Source organism: Lygodium microphyllum, chromosome 22, assembly GCF_053477565.2.
Source record: "Lygodium microphyllum isolate KBCC chromosome 22, Lygodium_microphyllum_v1.1.10, whole genome shotgun sequence".
NCBI lineage: Eukaryota > Viridiplantae > Streptophyta > Polypodiopsida > Schizaeales > Lygodiaceae > Lygodium > Lygodium microphyllum.
In genome coordinates, this window is record NC_141156.1 from 77,584,985 (window position 1) to 77,601,395 (window position 16,411).

General features: G+C 39.7%; 1 protein-coding gene across 7 annotated transcripts; it reads right to left on the reverse strand.

Moving 5' to 3' along the window:
- Positions 1-262: 262 nt before the first annotated feature.
- LOC148017312 (nuclear speckle RNA-binding protein A-like) lies at positions 263-15,694 on the reverse strand. Of its 7 annotated transcripts, none has more exons than XM_087662937.1 (8): positions 15,544-15,694; positions 15,347-15,453; positions 14,181-14,302; positions 13,760-14,066; positions 13,600-13,661; positions 12,901-12,982; positions 611-634; positions 263-285 (listed from the first exon to the last, which is right to left on the reverse strand). In XM_087662937.1, exons 2-8 carry the CDS (start codon positions 15,420-15,422, stop codon positions 278-280), a joined length of 681 nt encoding a protein of 226 aa, XP_087519063.1. In that variant the 5' UTR covers positions 15,423-15,453; positions 15,544-15,694; the 3' UTR covers positions 263-277. The 7 variants fall into 7 exon arrangements, with proteins under 7 accessions (XP_087519063.1, XP_087519062.1, XP_087519061.1 ...); XM_087662936.1 differs by having other exon boundaries at positions 263-309; XM_087662935.1 differs by having other exon boundaries at positions 267-285; positions 547-634.
- Positions 15,695-16,411: the final 717 nt, after the last annotated feature.

The following is a 16,411-nucleotide window of genomic DNA, read 5'->3' on the forward strand; positions in this document are numbered from 1 at the left end:
TATCCCACTTGACTTGCTACATGTTATCATATAAATTGCTGTATTAAGACTAGTTACAATAATTAAACCCCATCATCCAAATGTCATTAACACTTGTCCATCCCTAAAAAAAGATGCCCACAAATCACCTACATTACACCTATCGCCACAATATTGTTAAGCCCCAACAATAACCAAATATAAAGATTGCCACTGGAGTCATTTGCTTATCGTCTCTACATGTTATCCTTCCATAGAAAACTTGAGGTTGTCGACCATATGTCTTAAGCCATTGATTTCATCTACCTTTGGTAAAGCAAAAAAGATTCCCTATTACAACATCGCAAAATTTCAAATCAATCCAATTGCAATATTAACATTTTTACAAGAGACCCGCAAGTTCTTCACGAGTTAATACAACTCTTTAGGGTTTCATGAGATGCAAAAGCCTTTACCACTTCTATCTTAAGGAAAAATTGCCTTTAACTTGTGTTACTAAAATCGACCATCATCTCTCCTATCACAACAAAGCTCTTACACTAACTCAAGTAGTAGATAATAGCAAACCTCATGTCTTCCATCATATGTAGTTGATCCTTTACACTCACCCAAGTATTGACAAAGTACTCACCTTTCCTCCCTATAACTAGTCTACCTACACAAAACAAAGGTGCAACCATGTGAGATTCTAAAAGTTAGGACTCAAAAGCCATATTTGCATGCCATAACTTTAAAGGTCAAGAGAAAGATCGACCTTGCACTCAATATTTACAAGTGAACTCTTCAATCAAGAGTGCAAATATACAAACTAACCTTGACATGAGGTGAGAGTAACCATCATGTGTCTCTCACAACCTAGGCATGCACAGTTCGATTCTACAATTTGGCTCAAGGCAAGGATACACACAATACTACATAACAACACAATTATGAGCCCCCCACATACAATTCTCCATTTTCTCTCAATATCTTCATCTAATATGATGATAGTTATATTCTATCTTTCAACCTTCCAATACCGAGTGTATGTTGACATATACATCATAAAGCTATGTTCTCCCAAGCACTATTTTTCCTACAAGGTATAACACTTGAGCAAACATTGAAGATTAGCTATGCCCTTACCACATCCAACCCAAAAGAAGGTTAGAGAACAAAAAGGAAACCCCTAAAAGAGGGACAAAGATAAAGATAGAGATGGACACACACACACACACACACACACACACACACACACACACACACACACACAGTTCTAAAATAAACTCTTCCTTCACAAAAAGCAAGATATCCACATATTTCAAGGCTAAGTAGACTGCTCAATTGAAGTTAATAATAGATGATTTTGTTAGGACGTACACCACCTTCTCTCACCATTGTTTAACATATCCTATAGGACAACATTAACAAAATCATATACTTAGCCAACAAAGAGTTTTGCATCTCTTAACCATCACTTTTTGCACTTGCCAAAATTGACATATTTATCAAATTTATGAATGATAGATGTATAGTTAATGTAATTTACCACCTAATTAACAATGCTATACATTTTCTCTTAACAAGATGGCTAATCTCAAAAGCTTGATTATGACTTCATTTTTCTTTCTCCAACCATTTCATGTTATGGCTTCTCCATTTCATGTTATGGCTTCTCTTTCATTCTTTAAATGTAACTGCTGTATTACAATTAGAAGTGTTTACATCACGCCAAAAGGGGATCACATAGCTCTCTTACACATTCTAAAGACCATCCTAAGGGTGAAGCCATTTTTGCCATGATGGCTTAATCTCTTCTCAACTTCAACAACAAGATGGCTAATCCCAAAAGCTTGATTATGACTTCATTTTTCTTTCTCCAACCATTTCATGTTATGGCTTCTCTTTCATTCTTTAAATGTAACTGTTGTATTACAATTAGAAGTGTTTACATCACGCCAAAAGGGGATCACATAGCTCTCTTGCACATTCTAAAGACCATCCTAAGGGTGAAGCCATTTTTGCCATGATGGCTATTACTCTTCAACTTTAACAATTTCGCAACAAAATTAACTGGGGTAAACCTAGACCTACAACATCTACTAAACACAATGCCATTTCTCCTTCCAAATTCTTTGGATTGCTTAAAAGATTTCAAACTCTCCACAACTCTTCATTCAAATTAACTGTCAGACTCATGGATAAGCCTATTCCAAATACAATATCAAGCAATCCCAACATTTTCATAACTTTCGTAATCTAAATCCATAAGGGTCTCACTTCTTCTGAAGTCCACAACACATCTTCAATATCCTTCTCTTAAACAATACCAATAGAACACAAGAGAGGAGTCTACTCTTCAAAATACTCCTAGGCTCCAAGGATTTCCAACTCTCTTCAGTCTTCAAATCCATTCATTATTGGGTGTCTCAGTATCCTATCACATCTTAACTGTGCAATTAACCCCTTGGTTTTAACCTCACCAAGACTAGTGACCTTTAACACGCAAATCCAAAACATAACACCACCTCTCACATCATTTTTGTAGAGGATGGGAACCACATCCTTTCAAAAGGATTATCCAAGAGTTTTCTCTCCCCAATATCCTTAGTAGGTTGAGAACAAGACTAACTTTTTGTTAAGAACTCTCAAAGCCAACTCCCACATGGCTCCAACAGTCTTCAAGTTGAACCCATGCTTCAAAATGACACATCTACTTTTGTCACCAAAAAAGCATAAGAATACGCTAGAAAGGTTTTCCATCCAAGACCAAATATGCCTTTCAAAGAAGCTAGAAAACAAAACAAAAATATCATCATAGGGGCAAAAACCTTCCAGATTTAATTCATGGCTTCTCTTTCAAACAAAACAAAAACCATCATAGGGGTAAAAACCTTCCAGATTTAAGTAAAATCAAACTCTCCATCTTCGCTAGAAGAGGGGGGCTTTCCTGGTGGTCGTAGCTCAGCAGGGTCACTTCTCTCTTCTATTGTGTTAATGCCCTTTAAGCCTTCACATGTATGAATACCCTATCATCAAGCATTTGCTCTATTGTTAAGGGGAAGGAGTTTTCCTAGAGTGAACACTTTCATACTTTCCTTCAAGCAACAAGTAAATATTCCAATGCAGACTAGTCCTTACTCTTTGAAGTCTCTTTCTTCTTGGTCTAACTTGCCTAAAATGTTTGGTCTCAAAGCTTAAAAATAAAACAAACAAAAGCAAAATGAACACAACCTGAATCATGATGAAGATCATTTTCAGCTTATGGAGGGCATTGAGGTTATGGACTGCACTCTACACATTGAGCACTATTTCTTCACACCACTCAAAAAATTGACATACTTTCATTGCGAAGATGCCATTCCAATGTGAATGTATACCCACAAATCACATATTATTGCAACATTAATGCTATTGGTACTGCTCATCCTATAAATTTCATAATTATGAATGAAATTTGGTCTGCAAACGTCAATTTCCCTCCATTTCGCCTTGGAAGTGTGCCTCACCCATCTCTGTGATAAATATAAGCACTCACGTAGTTGATGAACTAATGCATAAACTTCAGAGGATAGCAAGGTGCTTGGGACAATATATTTTTCAAGCACCATCTGTTCCGGAATATCAGTCCTTGAAGAGCAAAAGACTCCATGATTTAGAAATCACACAACCAATAGTAGTTATTAGAAGTCCCACTGCCACACTCAATCTACAGTACAGCACTTTATTAACACAACACACAGCCAGATTTAGGGTAAAATCCAGCTGCCTTTTTCTATTTGGGACCTACCTCACTTTTCCAATTACTTGAGCTGGCAGCTATTCAAAGCAAGTAGATAGCAGCATTTTTCCCAACTGTTATTTCAGACAGTATGCTTTTTCAGACAGCCCTTTACATACCTGAAGAGGAATGTCCACAAGAAGCCCAAGTGCCATTTGAGAACCAAGCTTGCACAATCATCCGATAAACTTGTGAGCTGACCATTCATTGGTGAACCCACTTTGATAACCAAGCTTGCACAATCATCCAATAAACTTGTGAGCTGACTATTCATTGATGAGTCCAGATCCAGAAAATCCAGTCAGCAATTTATCCCTCACAAGAGTACGATCCACTTTTACCAGCAATCTTGCGGGCTAAGCTTGCAAGCAAGCTTATCATTCACTGGTGAGCCCAGATTCATTGATGAGTCTAGATCCAGAACACCCAGTCAGCAATTTATCCAATATTCATCTCAGAAGAGTACGGTCCACATTTACCAGCAATCTCACAAGCTACCTTACACTCACTTCAAACTTCCCAAGACAGCTACTTTTCACAGAAACCCTTGCTGCCAACTATTTTATGACATTTATCTCAAGCCATTTTATTTGTAAGGTACAATTCTAAAGATCTACTTTTAAACTCCTTGGAGGAGGAGTCAGGTTTCACTGACTTTCATCTCAGACCAGGCTATCAGACCAGGCTATCTCAGATGTTTCATTGTGGGCAAGCTCAGATTCAAAAGATCTTTTCTAAATATTCCAACAAAAAGTCCATGAGACTCGGTGTCACTCATCTCAAGCCAGGCTCTCATCCAGACTTCACAGATTCATCCAGCAATCTCACAGGCTTTTCTTACATTCAATAATAAAGCCTTCCAAGAAGGCTACTTTTAGCACAGCCCATTTGCTGCAGAGTATCTAAATAAGCTTGTGCACATTGCTAAAAGATAACTGGATTGATTGTTGACTTTCACAACACGCGTCCACATAAGTCAACCAACAAATCTGAAGTGAGTGTTACAAAAAATCAGCCCTCCATTTGAGGTATCCATAGATTCACAAGTTGCAAAGACTCAAAAAAGTAATGGCACCTAGGGCCTTTAGAAGAGTTCATATCACTTCTGGAAGCAGCCTTACATTTCAGGCCCCCCTACATACTCTACTTTTGCAACTTCCCAGTTAGTCAGAAGCAATGAACACTGACAGATTGATTAACACTGAACAGGATTGATTTATAACTTTCATCACACACATCCACTTAGTCAACCATATGATCTGCTACAGCTTAGGCAGTGATGGTACCTAAAGTATTTAGAATAACAAGCCTTCTATTGCCCCACCTCTAAATTCCTTGAAAATCCAAGAATTTTTTGGGAAATTTCTATGGAATCTAACATAGAGCAGCAACACCTTACTTACCATCCTATGCGCACCTGTTTCCCTAAACATGAAACTGCAGAACAGCATGTGTAGGGTTCAAGACCTGAAATTGTGAGATCTGCCTTAAATTCACTCATTTCAGCAAAGCTCCAAGCCATATAAATTCCTTGAAAACCCAAAAAAAAAAAAAAGGGAAATTTCAACGGTATCCCAACATAAAGCAGTAACACCTTGCTTACCTGGGAAATTTCAATGGTATCCCAACATTAAGCAGTAACACCTTGCTTACCATACTACACACCTGCTTACAAAAGCAATATATTTCCAAAAGCCCTCTGTTTTCTGGTGTCAAATCATTGGCCCCAATTCCTACCACTTCCCCTGGTCATGAAACAGCAGAACAGCATGTCTAAAGTTCACAACCTGAAATTGTATGGTATGCCTTAAAGCATCTTGGGATTTACAAAAGCCTTCCGTTTTTACCACACTAACATATTTCCAAAAGCCTTCTGTTTCTGGTGTCAAATCACTGGCCCCAATTCTATTGCCTTAGGATTGTTCCTACCACAAAAAACCAAGCGCTCTCTCTCTCTCTCTCTCTCTCTCTCTCTCTCTCTCTCTCTCTCTCTCTCTCTCTCTTGGATTCATTAAGAATTTACACTCATTTCTCACTGCCACCAATAACATCATAAAGGCAGCATTGCAATCCATGCACATGGATCCTGTAATATGGAATCTCGATGGCTCTCTCTCTCTCTCTCTCTCTCTCTCTCTCTCTCTCTCTCTCTCTCTCTCTCATTCATTAAGAATTTACGCTCATTTCTCACTGCCACCAATAACATCATAAAGGCAGCACTGCAGTCCATTCACATGGATCCTGTAATGTGGAATCTCCATGGCTCTCTCCCCCTAACCCTCACACACAACAAAACAGTACCACACACTAGTTATACTTAGCCATTAACAATACTCAGCTGTGTGTGTGTGTGTGTGACTCTCTCTCTCTCTCTCTCTCTCTCTCTCTCTCTCTGAAACAAGATGAAGTTTGAATTAATGAAATGAATATCGACAAAAGGCCTTCTGGCCAACCAAGAACACTCAAAGATAGGAGGTCTTCTGGCCAACCGAGCACTCAAAGAGGTGGCACACACACATGGAGCTAAACGGCTACAAAAACACATGGCTACTAGAATAGAATGAGGGGATCGTGAAGCGACGCATAGCCACCAAGGTGGTGCGGATGATACCGGCCAAATTTATGGAAGTAATTTGCAATAATAACAACTCTTGAACATGACCCACATAATCACCAACACCTAGGCCAAATCAATAATAAAAGCATTGCATGTCTACCAGCAGTCCTAAAGACTGCCCCTCTTTTTTTTCCATAGCTACTCTCTCTCTCTCTCTCTCTCTCTCTCTCTCTCTCTCTCTCTCTCTCTCTCTCTCTCTCTCTCTCTCTCTCTCTCTCTCTCTCTCTCTCTCTCTCTCTATCTATCTATCTATCTATCTATCTATCTATCTATCTATATATATATATATATATATATATATATATATATGCACCTCTGCACTCCTAATGAAGCATTAAGGTGAATGCATTCCTCATAGTCCATAATACAGATGTGCCAACAACCCCAAAGCCATAAGAAATGAAAGAGCACTTTCATAATGGCCTGCATAGGATCCATGAACTTGGAATAGAGGAATGCATTCCTCATAGTCCATAATACAGATGTGCCAACAACCCCAAAGCCATAAGAAATGAAAGAGCACTTTCATAATGGCCTGCATAGGATCCATGAACTTGGAATAGACTGCCCCTCTTTTTTTTCCATAGCTACTCTCTCTCTCTCTCTCTCTCTCTCTCTCTCTCTCTCTCTCTCTCTCTCTCTCTCTCTCTCTCTCTCTCTCTCTCTCTATCTATCTATCTATCTATCTATCTATCTATCTATCTATCTATCTATCTATATATATATATATATATATATATATATATATATATATATATATATATATATATATATATATATATATATATATATATATATATATATGCACCTCTGCACTCCTAATGAAGCATTAAGGTGAATGCATTCCTCATAGTCCATAATACAGATGTGCCAACAACCCCAAAGCCATAAGAAATGAAAGAGCACTTTCATAATGGCCTGCATAGGATCCATGAACTTGGAATAGAGGAATATCTGGCCCAAACATATAAAAGCCATGCATAGCTAAACAGAGGAATATCTGGCCCAAACATATAAAAGCCATGCATAGCTAAACAGATGAAAGCAAACCACCAAATGGCTAGAAATAGTTTGTTACCATGGCTAAAAGTTAGTGCCTATACCATCAGACACAAAGCGATTGGAGTATAGTCCAAATAGCCAAATGTCCCAACGTTACCAACATGATTGTCAAATTCCAAAGGCAAAATGGGATACCAGAATTTCTAATATGCAAAATGACAAAGTCAGATACCAGAATTTCTAGTATGCAAGATGTGCCAAAGCGTAATCTTCCCAAGACCCATGCTTGATTGTCGCACGTCCTGACCTTGCCAACATGATTGTCAATTCCAAAGGCAAAGTCAGATACCAAAATTTCTAGTTGTAAGATGTGCCAAAGCACAGTCCTTCCCAAGACCCATGCTTGATTAGTTTGCAGGATGCACCAAAGCACAATCCAATAGAAGAAATGAAACAAATAAGAATATTGCACTTGCAATGTTCAGCCAAAGAGAATCTGCCAAGACCCCAACTTGGTCGGTAGCTCTTTACAGCTTCATAGAAGTCCTTACATGATTGTCAATTCCAAAGGCAAAGTCAGATACCAAAATTTCTAGTTGTAAGATGTGCCAAAGCACAGTCCTTCCCAAGACCCATGCTTGATTAGTTTGCAGGATGCACCAAAGCACAATCCAATAGAAGAAATGAAACAAATAAGAATATTGCACTTGCAATGTTCAGCCAAAGAGAATCTGCCAAGACCCCAACTTGGTCGGTAGCTCTTTACAGCTTCATAGAAGTCCTTACACCCTGTGGAAGGAAGTTCCACCTATCTAGCAATCAACCAAGACAGAAAGAACATTGCAATTCCCATGCTGCAATTTCCATACTGCAATTTCTATGCATGTGTAGTAGAACAGATGCAAAAGCCACATCTTGCTTCAACACACCGTGTCCACCATTGAAGTCTGGACTCTAAGGCAAACCTCCAAAGACCCCTACTTGGTTGGTAGTCCTTTACAGCTTTCATTGAAGTCCTTACACCCTGGGGAAGGAAACATCTTGCTTCATCACACCGTATCCACCATTGAAAGTCTGGACTATAAAGCAAACTTCCCAAGACCCCTACTTGGTCGGTAGTCCTTTACAGCTTCATTGAAGTCCTTACACCCTGGGGAAGGACACCCTGGGGAAGGAAACATCTTGCTTCATCACACCGCATCCACCATTGAAGTCTGGACTCTAAAGCAAACTTCCCAAGACCCCTACTTGGTTGGTAGTCCTTTACAGCTTTCATTGAAGTCCTTACACCCCCTGGAGAAGGAAACATCTTGCTTCATCAAACCGTGTCCACCATTGAAGTCTGGACTCTAAAGCAAACTTCCCAAGACCCCTACTTGGTCAGTAGTCCTTTACAGCTTCATTGAAGTCCTTACACCCTGGGGAAGGACACCCCGGGGAAGGAAACATATTGCTTCATCACACTGTGTCCACCATTTAAGCCTGGACTCTAAAGCAAACTTCCCAAGACCCCTACTTGGTTGGTAGTCCTTTACAGCTTCATTGAAGTCCTTACACCTGGGGAAGGAAGTCTAGCAATCAACCAAGACACAAAGAACATTGCAATTCCCATGTTGCAACACAACATGTCTTCCAACAAGAAGGCCTTCAATACTAAGGCTCAATCAAAAACATAGTCTTGATTCAAGTTATTCAACTTCCACTAGTTCAAGCCATGAAAAATTGTATTGCAATTGCCGCACATGTGAAGTAGAAAAGACGCAAAAGCCACATCTTGCTTCACCACACCATGTCCACCAACAGGCCTTCAATAAGAAGGCTCAAAGCAAAAGCATAGCCTTGATTCAAGGTATTCGACTTCCCCCAGTTTAAGCCATGAAAAATTGTTTTTGTATCACTTCTACCACATTAATTGTGAGAAGATAAGTGCAACACCCCAAAGCTGTGCTACTTGCAACAAATCTAAAATCTCATACTCCAGCACGAACCAAATGCACAAAGATTTTGACTTTACAAAAGCACATACAAGTATATCTCTGCAAAGACAAGAGGTCACAAACGCACAAGAGATCACAAAATGCACAGATCCATAATCTCATATTTTGGCCACTACAAGCCAATTTGCACAAGGGTTTTTAGTTTACAAGAGTACAATCAACTAGTTAACAAGAGCACATACAACTACCATGGCAAAGACGAGGTTACAAAATGCACAGGAATATTGAGTTCATAAAAGCATTCACTATACAAATGTTGCAGCATGTGAAAATTTGCATTTTGTAACACATTTTGTTGCAACAGAAAGTAGAGAGTTTGGGGGATAAAACACAACACTGGAAAAGAACTTTAAAAATCAGTACCCAGTTAGATTTTGAGCTCTAAACCATTTGACTTCAAGATTGACTGCAGGAAGTTACATAAAGGGACATGTAGATGCAACAAAGCCTTGGACAGAATGTCTTATGAAAGGCTTCACATTCACAGGCAACACAGCGTCTCACACTTCACAAAACAAGAAAAACATGAGGGGCATCATGCAAACTTGATAAATTCAAATTGCCAAAACAAAAAGAGGGCAAAACAGACTTGTCACCTGTCCAGGGAGCAAAGGTCAGATTTAGAGCTCTAAACCATTGAGTAGGTTCGACTGCAGGAAGTCACATAAAGTGACATGCAGGAGCAACAAAACCTTGAAAGGAATCTTATGAAAGACTTCAGAGGCAACACTGCATTTCACACTCCATAAAACAAGAAAAACATAATAGGCTAATCTTAGACAATTTATCATGCACACTTGATAAGTTCAAATTACCAGAGTGAGGACAAAACAGAATTATCACCTATCCAGGGAGCAAAGGTCAGATGACTAGCTATAAAATACATTGCATCTCAAGGGTATGCAAAAGCAGTGATCCAGAGCATTGTGCAGCACAACACACTTATACAATGACCGACATACTTGACCCTTGCTTGGAGGCCACATGCACACAAAAGAAAGTCACCCCAGAGTAACCAACTGACAAAACCGAAAACTTAATAACTTAAACTAAGACCAACTCTCGAGTGATAATTCGACAGAGCAGTAATGCAACGAGACAGAAACTTCTAAATGGCTAGACACCTTCAAACAAAACAAGGCATCTTTTAAAAATCATTACTTCAATTCAGGGCCTAAATATTAACAGCTTCACGACAAAATATTGCAGTGTAATAACTCACACTTTGACAAAAGCTTGAGAGAGAATTTTGAAGTGCAGATGTGATAGTAACACTGATAGGCTGTACATTCCAATTCACATACTGTAGATTCTTATCAATAAAGTTGAAACACGACAGGCTAGGATAAATTAAATATCTCATGGCAAACTAGAAAGATAGCTCATTTATGTACTTGTGAAGCATATATATATTTTTGCACTTGCTATGCCTTCAAAGTGAGTATAGGCAACGTTGAAAAGTCACAGTAGCCTCCTCATCCATGTACACATCAAGCAAGCTTCCCTGAAGCACGTTTTCTAAAATAACTTTGACCCAAAACCTAATCGTACTGTAATCCTAGGCAGGTTACACAGCAAACATCGTATCGGAAACTTTGTCTAGATGCTCAAAAGCATCCAGAATCTTGCTGTGCTCACTGATGCATGAACATTCCATCCAATAGTGTCCAAGTTGCATCCACACTCCGATCCCACAGCATCTGCGTGACTCAAAAATGCTGCATAAACACATCAACATGTTTCCTCGACCGCTGCATAAACATGTGGAGACGTTACTTATGATGTACTTCACTGCAGCGTCACCCAAAGTAAAATTGTCGCTAGTTCCGAGCACGATATACGTTTACCGTATGTACCATCGAAATAAAAATCTAAAGTGCTGCAACCCTCACGTAAATAACCGGAACATATACGACACGCATAACAGGAACTGCCAAAATATAAACTAGGCTTTCCCAGCCTCACCTCAACTCACGTGAACGAACGAACGCTCAACGACGAAATGGGCGATTGCGAAAAGGATCCTCACGGTCTCGACCTCCACGAAAATCATCCCTACCCGCACGAGGGCCAGGATAGCGAGCAAACTGCAAGCGTAATGTCTCTGAATTTGGGTTTGCATCATCAAACTTATATCCTGAAAAAACGATGGCAGTTCAGCCAAAACTGCCTAGAGCTACTGGAATAGGACATGGATGGGCCTTTGAGCCCATGAAACGTCACTTTTCTTTATTACCAAGTGAATAACGTTCAAAGTTTTGTTTGATATGAAAACCAGAAAAGGCAGCACAGTCCACGCAAGACTGACAGAAAAACCTTCATCATATGTACACATCAATAAGATAAGAAAGTGAAGCAGCATAGTATGACATCTTTTCAACCCATGTTAAAACAATGTCAACATACAAACATAAACAGGAATGAGAGTAAGAACGTGAGCAGATAAAGATTTACAATCATATTGTAATTAAACTAATTAATCTAGAGGGTATTGTAGCACTCCTATAATAAACCAGGCAAAGGGCTCCAAAGAACCCCCAAACTCTGCTGCAAACTTATGCTTTGACCCCTGAAGCTATCATTAAATACGTGTAGTACAGACCTACAGAACCATTGGGTGTCATCCCATGAGACATAATTCACCATACCGGAGTCCTCCATGCTTAGGACAGGTCAGAAACTCAAAAATGCATCTCCCCATAATGATTCAGTATCAAATGCATTATGGACCAAAGACTGCTGTAAACATGTGCTTTTGAGCCCTGAAGCCATCATTAAACAGGGGTAGGCATACATGCTTTAGCTCATTATCAAAGACTTGATTTTTGAGCCATAAAAGGTAGACTCACTGTTAGATGTGTCCTACAGACCATATTTGATTATTATCCCCAGGACCCATACTGAAACTACTGATCAAGGTGAAACATCCACAGCTGCCAACATCATTTGCTCAATAGCAAGGCAGCACATAACCTATGACAGGATTGAAGGCAAGTCGTGGCATTGAGAAATGTAGTCAAATGATAACAAAACTACTGACCAGTGTGCAAGAACCACACTTCCAAACATTATGTGCTTCATATTAGAACAGCAACATGTTTGAAATTGTGAGATAATGTGCTAGATATCAGAACAGCAACTGGCAGGATTTAGGCAAGTTGTGAGTTGAGATATGTTTTTTTTTTTAAGAGAGACAACACAGCAGACAATTGTAGCACATAGTACATCAAATACAGATAGCCTTATGCTAATCACACAAGATACTAACAGAAATAGGCAGACTTGGCAGGATTTTAAGGCAAGTTGTGGGTTATAATATACATTATAAAGAGGAACAATACAGCAGTAGGTATGCATAGCACATAATACATCAAATACAAAAACCCTTATGATGCCAATCACACAAGATTCTAATAGAAATAACCAGACTTCACAACCGAGATTACAGACCATAAAATACATGCTAGGCTGCAATGCAAATATACAATTGTTTTCTAAGCTGAAGGCAAAGCCAGAAGTTGATACATAAAGTAACGTCACATAACCTTGCAATGACTCCAGGGCTACAGCTGCGCATTTTTCATCCTCAAAATCCACGAAGCATAAGACAAGCTGGTCTCCGCCAGGCTGCATATACAATAAAGATCAAAGTGTCCGTAGTTCAGCATAGTTCCGCCATAATCCATACATTCACACATCTTTTCAAAGAAATGAAGAGGCCAGGAAGATTGCAACGAGACATGCATCATACATAAAATAATGGAAGTGTTTACTCTACTGTCACATTAAATTAGGGATTCAATATATGAATGAAAATGCAACTTATGCTCAGATTTGTTGAGCACTGATATACTATACATCAAGTAATTGACTGAGGCTGTACTATGAACAACAGATAGACTAGCTCTGATTTGCACGCACCATTTCAAAAGTCTACATACAGACTAGCACTGACTAAGCCCAGAAAAACATGAAAGAAACCAGAAATAGATTGTTCTAGCATGACTAGGCAAACAAAGTCCATAAATGTCGACCATATACAGCTAAAGGTTATTAACAATTTCATGCCACCACGTAACAAATATTTTAGACAAGTTATATTTAGGATGAAACATCATGAAACCACCACTACATACACAAGAAGCATATGGCACTTCCCATTACTGATTTGATACTATTCCAGTGAATAAGCTAGAGGGTTAAACTAACAAAGAGATTCGTATCATAGGGTAAAATGTACTTACACGTTTTGCTTCTTTGCGCACAAGACGCACTTCTTTGAATCCAACGAAAGGGCGAAATACATCTAGACAACAAGTCAAAGATAACACCATACAATGCCATACATTTAACTTAGAAGAGAGTAGTCAGAAGTCAAATTAATGCACTGAGCACAAAGGATACGAGCTGCTTCTCTGCGTGTGCAATCTGCAGGTAACCCTTCCACAAACAGTGTATTGGATGCTTCTGAAGGTAGCAGCCCAGCAGCTGTAGACCGTGGCACTTGACTATCTTGCCTTGTCAGAAAATCAGTTCTTCCACCACTCAGGGCAGGCTTCCCAATACCAGCGTCAAGTCCTAACATTCTTCCACCACCAATGCCATGGTCATCAAGGCCAGATAGGAGTCCTCCTGAGGCAGGTGCAGTCATGCCAAGGATAGAACCTGTACCTAACTCAGTACTTGTCAAGGCACTCGGTCCATAGGCCAGCTGCAAAGGATGGAACATATATGCAAATCACCTTTTTTCACAAAGGATTTGTAAATAGCAAGACCCAAGGCTCAAGGTCCAAAAATGTAGGGCTGAATGTAAGTTATAGCATACCCCATTCCTGTTAAGCTCAGGAATCGACCCATATGGTTCAAACTCTCTGTATGCCAGACGATCGCGCTCATCAAAGCGAGGATCTTCACGGGGATAATATGCTGGTCCACCAAGTTGCACATCTTGTGATTTTGAACCCAACAACCAGAAAATAATATCAATTACAACATGTCCATAGCAATCATAACTTACATGGAGTAAAATGACAAGCAATGCCAAGACTCATCTGGTGGAACGATCAGCCATGGATTTAGTATGTCAGTCTACAAGGGGGAATGTCCTGTGTGACCTTATCAAGCCTACTCCATGAGGGAAAGAATTGAAGCAGACAATAATATGCAGGGCTGTGAACTATTCACCTTTACTAATACTCAGTCTAAGCAATGATCGATACTCACGACAACATTGAAACCTCCCTTAGCAAGTCACCTCACAAATGATCCAACCCCACAAGATGCAAGCTCTTGACAGGATTAAAAAATGAAAACTGAGACTCTTGACAGGTTACACAACAGAGGCCTGTGTCTGCACTCTGCAAGAATAATAACTGTAATAGGGCATACAAACTAGGAGCTAAGCCGCAACTGCAGAACAAGAGGTGCAAATCAAGTCACCTCACAAACGATGCACTCTTGACAGGATAAACAGATAAAAACTGGGGCTCTAAACAGTTCGTGCAACATAGGCCTGTGTCTGCACTAAGGAAAATAAATAAATACAGCCATAAAATAGCATGGACATCCCAAACGTATACATCGGCAAGAAAATCATACTGGAAAAAATAGGCTATCAAACTGGGTGCAAACCCACAACCACGGAACAGGACAGCCTATTCAGAGCGTATTTATGAGTAAGAACAACATTAGACCTATCAACTACTGCAAGAAATAGCTACAAATTTAGGTCAGACATACTGCATCTATTCAGAATAGGCGCAGAGCTACGACCTTACAGCAGCACAGACATTCTGAACGTATCAGCCAAATACCGCACACAACAGTTGTAAATTGACAAAGACATCCTGGACGTATTTATTGGACTGGATATCGAAATTGGAGCAAAGACACAACCTTACAGCAGCACAGACGTTGTAGATGTATTTATAGACGCAGCATTCCGAACATATCTATCAGCAAGAGAATCGAATCATTTAAAATAGAGCCTACCAAACTCAGAGCGAAGGCGTTTGCCAGGCACCGCACCGGGGGCCATTCGGTCTGCAAAACGCCAGTAATCCGCCATAGCTAAGCTGAGTCAAGAACGAGGGGAAGACCTGGAGGGCAGAGGAGTGCTTGAGAAGCAAGCAAGCAAGCAGAGCAAGATTAGAACATAATTTGCAAGAGATTGAAAGAACCTGACTTACCGTTCGTGGTAGTACAGTGGCGGTGGCGATGGCAATAGAGGGACAGGTAGCAGAAGCGTTGCATAAAGATCTTTACGATTCGGTTTCTTTCTTTATAGGTTTGGCCTTCTTTGCATGCACCCTTGAACCTAACCACCTTCACTGGTTGGCCATTAACTCGGGTTGGGCCTCTCAAACCTAGCCGTTTGCCTGCCCGTCCCCCCACACCATTTGGGTTGAGGGTTTTTTGCATTGGTTGGTCAAGCACTTTCTATTTTCCTTATATTCTCACCACCATCAAACATTTTGCAATCAAGGCTGATTTCATATCAAGGCTCCGAACAAGAATCCTAATGGGATCAATGGTTAGGGCTCTCAAACCTTCCATACATTTTTGTTGAGAGTTGTTGGGTCAAGCACATTATTTTCCTTGTATTCTCACCATCAAAGTGATACTACAGCGAAGAGCTCCGAAGAATATGCCCATCAAGATTAATGGCTACTAAGATAAACAAGGATCCATATGTGGCGCACATGAGCAAGTACTCCCATTTGTGTTGTTTTTTAACACTTCTTTTGGAGCATGATTATTATGATGTAAAACAAATTCATGCTATTCACGGCGACATGTTGTGCAAGGTACCTATGTCTCATTTCAAATGTCATTCTGTTGTAAGATACCCATGACCAACTCTATCATACATGAATACCATTTTTCAGAGCATGGTTGGCACAGTTACATGATACAAATTTGGTTGGCATTGTAGGCACACAATATTTTGACGACATTAGCACTCTTTGCATTAATCTCAAACATTTCAATGCACAAAGGTTAAATGAGGACTTGAATGTTTTGCTTAGTGTGGAGGAGTCATTTTTACCTACTATT

What these genes read in the sequence shown, in the direction of transcription:
- LOC148017312 (XM_087662933.1), bottom strand. Translation starts at nt 15,422, where the DNA reads ATGGCGGATTACTGGCGTTTTGCAGACCGAATGGCCCCCGGTGCGGTG. An exon ending in ACGCCTTCGCTCTGAGTTTG is followed by an intron (nt 14,303 to 15,346) that starts GTAGGCTCTATT and finishes CAAAATCACAAG; the next exon opens with ATGTGCAACTTGGTGGACCA. An exon ending in CTGAGCTTAACAGGAATGGG is followed by an intron (nt 14,067 to 14,180) that starts GTATGCTATAAC and finishes CATCCTTTGCAG; the next exon opens with CTGGCCTATGGACCGAGTGC.